The 7,855-nt window shown below is 36.6% G+C and overlaps 1 protein-coding gene across 2 annotated transcripts in view; it reads right to left on the bottom strand.

Annotated features, from left to right (window-relative positions):
• Positions 1–3,584: 3,584 nt before the first annotated feature.
• Positions 3,585–7,855, bottom strand: part of LOC123563703 (phospholipid scramblase 1-like) — a 32,179-nt gene continuing 27,908 nt past the window's right edge. For both annotated transcript variants that reach the window (XM_053534952.1, XM_053534958.1), the window contains exon 11: positions 3,585–6,403. In XM_053534952.1, the coding sequence (XP_053390927.1) occupies positions 6,356–6,403 (48 nt within the window). In that variant the 3' untranslated portion in view covers positions 3,585–6,355. The remainder of the gene's footprint in view (positions 6,404–7,855) is intronic.

Here is a 7,855-nt window from a genome sequence, read left to right as displayed (position 1 = left end):
AAAAACTAGTTAACACTCTAGAGGCCACATTTATGACCATATCTTAATGAAACTTTGTCAGAATGTTAATCTTGATGATATATAGGTCAAGTTTAAATCTGGGTCAGATGGGGTCAAAAACTAGGTCACCAGGTCAAATCAAAGGAAAAGCTTGTTAACATTGTAGAGGCCACATTTATGACTGTATCTTCATAAAACTTAGTCAGAATGTTAATATTGATGGTCTTTAGGTCAAGTTCGAATCTAGGTTATGTGAGGTTAAAAACTAGGTCAGCGGGTCAAATCAAAGGAAAAGCTAGTTAACACTCAGGAGGTCACAATTTAAGCCCGATCTTAATGAAACTTAGTCAGAATGTTACCCTCAATTAAATCTTGGACGACTTAAAAATTGGGTTATCTGGGGGCAAAAACTAGGTCACCAGGTCAAATCAAAGGAAAAGCTTGTTAACACTGTAGATGCCACATTTATGACCATATCTTCTTGAAACTTTGTCAGAATTTTAATCTTGATGATCTCAAGGTCCAGTTTGAATCTGATTCATGTAGGGTAAAAAACTAGGTCACCAGATCAAATCAAAGAAAAAGTTAAACACTCTAGATGCCACATTTATGACCATATCTTAATGAAATTCGGTCAGAATGTTAATCTTGATGATTCCTAGGTCAGGTGAGCGATACAGGGCCTTCATGGCCCTCTTGTTTCAAAATATTCCCGTTACTAGGCATCTGTACAATGCGGAGTCCCGCCATGTCACTGACTGACTGTTGTCGTCTTGAGCTCGTACAACGATTCGAACTTGATTCCGTGCAGATCAGCATTCAGGCTTGGGGATACAGCGAAGTCAATAGGCCCAACACCCGAACTATATGGAGAATGATTAAAGCGCTCAAATCGTAAGATCTATCATTATTTTGATGGAAGATAAAATTATCTTTTTGGAGAAACTAACGCGTGCTTGTCGATGTCACTCCTACTAGAACAGTGAACTTTGTTACGTGCGCTTAAACACATTACTTTAATAAGGTATTACCTGTATCTTTTAAAAGAAGTGTCCATAACTTAACGTTTTGACGTAATTATCATATTTTTGTTCGGCTAGTTAAGTAGTTCATATGAATCTAGCCTAAAGTATATCCGTGACCTAGTTTTATAGTTGTTTTTGTTTTAAAATCAACAATCCGGGAACTGAATGACCGTCCCTCATAACTATTAAAATATCGATCACTCCACAAGGTTTTGAGTCACGCTATTTAAGCATTTAAATGTTATTGGACTTGTTTTAAACCGCGTCACATTGTTACTATATGCTTCATTTATTACGAAATACCATAATATACTGTAAAGAGCGGTATCGTTTAAGATATACTATAAATATTATAGCAGAAGCAGAAGCATGTTTTAAAATAATATCTAAACAATACTTAGATGTGAAATTATTACACGTGGCGTGTAACTGGTTCGGATTGTCGGATCTATTAAAACATGGTCCTGTTATATTTCATTTCTAGTAACAAGATGAATGGTTTTGGACGAGTCTTAATTTTGGTAATGGATTTCTGAGCAAAGTGACGCTTTCTGTGTTATTTAATTACCCAGGGCGGCCAACCTACGTGACTTTCGGATATCTTACACACTTTTGCCTATATTTTTATTACTCGATAATGAGCGTCGAAGACAGCAAAATGAGTGATTTCTCCGCACAACAGCAGACGCTTTTGTTTGTACTGCGACATCAACTATATACAAGCACTGAAATAAACGGGTCCACTGAGGTACATTCATTTCCAGGTTTGATGGTGGAGGAAGACACCAGTACCCCTCCGTGCATTATTCCATCACGGGCTAGCACTTGGGTAGAACCACCGACCTTCCCTAAACCAGCACATGAAGAATTCAACACTTCGGGTGAGGTTCGATGAGGAGCAAGTGATTCGAAGTCAGCGACCTTAACCACTTGGCTACGTATAGTGTTGATATTGCAGCACGTACCACGGTGTGCTCTCTGTGATTCAGTGTGTCTGAAGCGTGTTTGTTCATATCACGGTACGTACCACATGTGTCCCCCGTCCCCGCCCCACCCTTTCAAGATTCAGAGCACGTACAGAGTGTTGATATCGCAGAACATACCCACTAGGTTGACTCTGCGATTCAGTGCGTGTATAGAATATGTTCCAATGTAGGACCGTTGTGGTTCAGTGCAAATACTAGTATAGGGTGTTGAAGTCACAGTCTATGCCACCGTGTTGTTCCCGAGTTTCAGTGCTTTTTAAGCGTGTGACCCCTGGGATAAAGTACGTGTATAGTGTGTTAATATCGCACTACGTACACTGTGTGAACGAACCCTTCTTTTCAGTATGAGTGTAGAGTCTGATATCGCAGAATTTGCCACAATACGGCTCTCGAGATGCAGAGTGTGTATAAAGTGCTGATATCACAATACGTACCACTGTTTTACCCCCTTAAGTGCGTGTACAGAGTGTTGATATCGCAGTACATACCAATGTATGGACCTTGTGATTCAGTGCGTGTATAAGTGTTTGTTGATATTGCAGAATGTTTCACAGTAGAACCGCTGAGATTCAGCGCATATATAGAGAGTTGATATCGCAGTACGTACCACCGCGTGAATCTCAAGATTCATACCGTGTACCTGGGATTTAGTGTATGTATAAAGTGCTGATATCGCCGAATGTACCTCTGTTTCGCCATTGAGATTCATTTCATATATAGAGTTTTGATATTGCTGCGGCCTCCGAAATCAGTGCAAGTAGAGAGTGCCGATAAAGCAGTACCAAACACCGTGCGGCCCCTGAGATAAAGTCCGGACATAGAGTGTTTACTGATATTGTAGTACCTACTATAGTTTCCCCCGCTCACTCTTAAAATCCGTGCGTGTTTTGAGAGTTGATATTTCAGTACGTACCACCACGAGGACCACGAGACACAGTGCATGTTAAAGTTTTGATACCAAAGTATGTACCTCCAGTAACCCCTACCGATTCAGTATTTTTTTGGGTCATTTTGTTATCTAAAACGTTGATTTGTGAGAGTGTTTGTCTGTACTCGAGATAAACACTTCCCTTTTACATTTAAATCTACATAAACATATTATAAAATAAACACATTTTAAAATGATCGTCACAGTTTTCATAACTGTATTTGAGCAACCTGGGTATGAACATAATGAAGTTTACTTTTTCACTAAATTACAAATAATGACATTCTTTTGAAAGAATTTAGTCTTCTGAAACATCATATCTCACCCTACTAATGTATTTCAGGTAAAATTGAATTGCCGACTTACATTCATATGTTTATTAGGTCAGCGACACCTGAAGATGTACTATATAAAATATTTTATATTAAAGAATTTGCCAAGGGTAAACTGGTACCGGCCGGTGGTAAATCCAGCTAGTCTGACCAAATCAAGTCCCGACAGTTACTATATGTGCATTTTCCAACGTGGAAAAAAAGTTATGTTGATTAATGCTTTCAAAGAGACGACACAAATATTTAGTGATAGATTATATGGTTTGAAGATTTCTTTTTAAAGATAGTTTTGAAGCATTCTATCATTTGCACCAATAGGTTAAACATAACAGCCACATAGAATTTGTGCACTTGCTCAATGTATGTAAAACTATTAAAACATACCAAATTAGGAATTAAAAGATTTTTGAGGATTTAAAACCATGATACTTTGAAGCCTAGTTATCCCGCAACAGTTTGTCATCCCTGCAGATATTCATCAAAACATCACTTTTTGTAAAATTAGCATCTGCTATAAAAAGATCGGAGTCATAAATAAATAATTTCATATTAAAACATGATATTTCATTGTTATCAGGCCCGGATCCAGGGGGCTCGTGCCCCACCCCTACCCAGCCGGCTGAGAAGTTGCCTATACTTATTAAAGTTGCATCCAAATTTCAGACCCAGAGGCCACCCTTCCATACATTTCTGGATCTTGGTCTGGTTATAACATAAAATACCTCTAAATATCCTTTATTTTGCTTCATCAATTTTAGTGTGTGCCAAAACATGCAGCAGAGCGTTATTATATATCTGCCCGACCATATAATTATTTTGGTATAAAAATGTCTGAAACGTATTGAATTACATCGTTTTTAACTTTTATTTACTATTATTAATTTTAACCTATCCATCATGTCCTTGGCTTTAGTAGCCCGGTCACTATGTTCTCAATTTCTTTACATACTATGCAAGGAAATGTTAGGAGAAACTGTAAAATGAGATCTCTTGCAAAATTCATTCAATGTAATTTAAACAACATATAACAATATATACAAAAGTACATTGCCAAACTCTGAAGAGTGATAAGAGACAACATGACTATCACACAACTGAATCAAATACATAGAACAACATAAAACAAGTGTTTTAAAACTAAACCAACACTGCTAATCACTCATTGTTTTACTGTTTTGGTAGCCTAGTGATAGAAAGTCCGCTTAGAGTACGTGAGGTCGTGGGTTCTCTCCCTTGCCGCGTCAAACTTCATCGCTTGGCGCTCAGCATTAAGTGGATAGTGCAAGGACTGGTCAGCCCGGTGTCACTGCTCACTGGTTTATATGACTGAAAATTGTTGAATCACACACCTTAAAGTACTGATAATAAACTGACTTATAGATAGACATATATGGGTGCTACTGGGGAATAAACAATGTTTCTAAATTGGATTTAATAGATCATATATAGAGCTAACACATTAAATCTGTAAGATAAAAAGCCTCACAAGCTGGTAGTGATCTGTTTAAGAACGATTGAAGAACTTGTACTTGCTAAAACATAGTACATGTACATGTACTGCATAGATAACCATTTATTCATTATGAAATAAGCAACATTTATGAACAGAAGTATTTGCAAATTAGCGAACCTTCTAAGATCCAAAACAAAACATTGTTACATATCACATCGTGATTTCAACAATGACAATTCTTCAATCATGTTAAAACTACAGAAATACCAATTTATTTGTACAGCAGATTATTCCTAGTTTTTAAAATCATACAGCAGATTTAAGCAGCAACATTAAAATTGATGGAGAGCACAAAATCCAATTCTTTCCGCTTCTTGAAACTGACATAATCATTATTAATATAAGCTTTAGTATTTTGATTATCTCTCAAATATTGATAAGCACTGCATTCAAACAAAACACTTATTTCATTTTCAACTGATATATCCTTTCCACATGCTTAACGTACTAAAACGTATTAGCGTCTGATGGCCCTTTCACGCTTCCGTAGAAACAACATTTATTACACGAAACTTATTTTGAAAATATTTCTGAAATGTCTAGGTCTGCAGCTCTCAAATACGGTTATATCTTACACCTGAGGCATATACTTACACTCTCAGACAACATCAAAAATGACATTTTGAGCGATTTGATGAAGTTCCAAAATCATCAATGTACCCTTGGTCCGTTACGGACCCCTGTGGGATTTGTGTTTATCAAGAGCTCAAATATTTTTTCATAGATTAAAAGCTGACATGCTGTACTAAAGCCCAGGTAATTTCAATTCGTGATAAAGTGCTGAAAATTGGCTCCCCAATAGCAAAAAAGAAAAAAAAAGAAAAAAAAAAAAAGAAGTCCACGCGCATACATTTAGACGGAGTGACCCCTGCGCGTGACCCCTGACTATCTACGAATCAAAATGCAGCTTTCGTTTTCAAGTTTAACATTTCTACTTTCATTTCATTTACTTCCGGAAATAGCTGAAGGTCGAGTGACGTCATTTACTGTGTTGTCAAAAACATACATATGCCTGGCGAGATTGCATAAATATGTGCAAGCCGTCCTAAGGATATATCATATGTCGGACAAATACGCTGATTTTCTGGAATGGCTTTCCAACGGGAACCCCAGTTCGAAATTTACTTGTTTGACAGATGATTCCAGCTGATATTATGAAGATTACATATTGTTTGAAAAGTCTGTAAGTATGTAATTCATTTTTTTCTTGACCGGATGGACCAACGTCATTCCAAGTACTGGAACGCAATCATCGTTGGTGCCTTGCAAAACTTTGTCACAAAATACATTAATAATGAACTTGTACACATTTCTATAGTCAGTGCATATTATGTATATTGTTATATGATTTGTACATTCTTACAATGAGTATAACCTTTGTAAAAGATATTAACATTAAAACTCAGATATTCGATACAAATATCGAATATGCAAGATCTGAGTAAAACAAATGAATATGAGTATTAATATAAATTAACAAGACATTAAAGTTTCTACTTCAGGCCTATTACAATAATCTCTGGCGAAAGATATGTATTAAAATCCACTGAAAACACGCCCACTTGTTGTTCTTACTGAGCGCCTTGTTGTTGTTTCAGTTGTTCCATTACGTAGAGTTCCTGAAAAAAGGGAAATACACTGATGTTCATTTTTTTCAAGTATATGATATTATCAATGTAGTATATTAAGAAATAATGTTTTTGTAAAAACTGGCTTTCAGTCCAGCGGAATAATTTCACGAGTGAGTAACCCGCATGCCTCATTGGTGCGACACTTTTCGATACATCGAATCGTTTTAAAAACGCAACACATTTTGACGTTCAGTAAAAATTTATAGATGTATATTGAATAAATGAAGCATATTTTAAAAATATTTTTGATATTACAGGGAAACAGAAACCTGTTGTGTATGACTTCTGACGTTTAAACGAAACAGACTTACGAAGTTTACAGTCATGAAAAAAAGATGTTTCCTCAAATTCATATTTTTGTCAAGTACAGGGTGTATGAGTTATATACTTCACCGTTCTAAGAAGTTTTGAGTCAAAACTCAAGCCTAAAATAGGACTTTTTTGAGATATGTATATTTATCTTTTTTAAGCGGTTCAGTGTGTTTCGATTCTACTATAGTATGTCTTTCATAAACAAGATAGATTAAGTAGGACGGTAACACTAGACCAGAAGTAAAATTGTTTACAGGATACCCTACCCTAGTGTCTAGTATGACAGAAATGATAGATTTCGTCAGCATTAAATTTCCGGTTTAGGCCACAAAGATTTGATATTAAAAACAGGCAGTGTTTCTCATAATAAATTCTAATCAAGTTTATTACGTGCAGTAATATTTTTCAGTGTTAGTTTTGAAATGTTAAGATTTAGAACCACAAAGCAAAATTAAAATCTCCTTTCGGTGCAATATGATTGTCGACTGGCTTGAGTAAGTAAAAGATAAAATATAGATGACTGAAATCTGACAGATTTGTTGGAGAATTTTTCACTGTAATACATCAAAGGAAATGTTGGTTCAGTCATTTGAGAACAGAACATACAGCTTGGAACAGTGTGAGAACAGAACATACAGCTTGGGAACAGTGTGAGAACAGAACATACAGCTTGGGAACAGTGAGAGAACAGAACATACAGTTTGGGAACAGTGTGAGAATAGAACATACAGCTTGGGAACAGTGTGAGAACAGAACATACAGCTTGGGAACAGTGTGAGAACAGGCTAGTGGTAATACACTTGACTGTCAATCCAAAGGCCCGGGGTTCGAATCCAGGTCCAGACACTGGAAATTTCTGAGATGCTCTTGAGTGTCTCCAACCTAACTAGAGGTCTGGACTGGTTCTTCCCGGGAAAGACGGCTTCGCGTGTATCGGTGCTACTCACCGGGCACGTTAATTAAAGAACCAGACTATTCGAAAAGAGCTAGGCTAAGTTAGCCGGACACGTCTGTATCTGAAAAGTTATCTCTGTCTGTCTGGCTTTATCTCAAAGAATTGCTTAGCTAAGTCTGTTATTTCAAATGCTTGTTTTTGCCCTTTATGCTTCTGCAATGTTGAATTTTCAA

Source organism: Mercenaria mercenaria, chromosome 2, assembly GCF_021730395.1.
Source record: "Mercenaria mercenaria strain notata chromosome 2, MADL_Memer_1, whole genome shotgun sequence".
In the NCBI taxonomy this organism is placed as follows: Eukaryota; Metazoa; Mollusca; class Bivalvia; order Venerida; family Veneridae; genus Mercenaria; species Mercenaria mercenaria.
The sequence above is the reverse complement of the archived record's forward strand: the minus strand, read 5'-3'. Positions and strand labels throughout refer to the sequence as shown.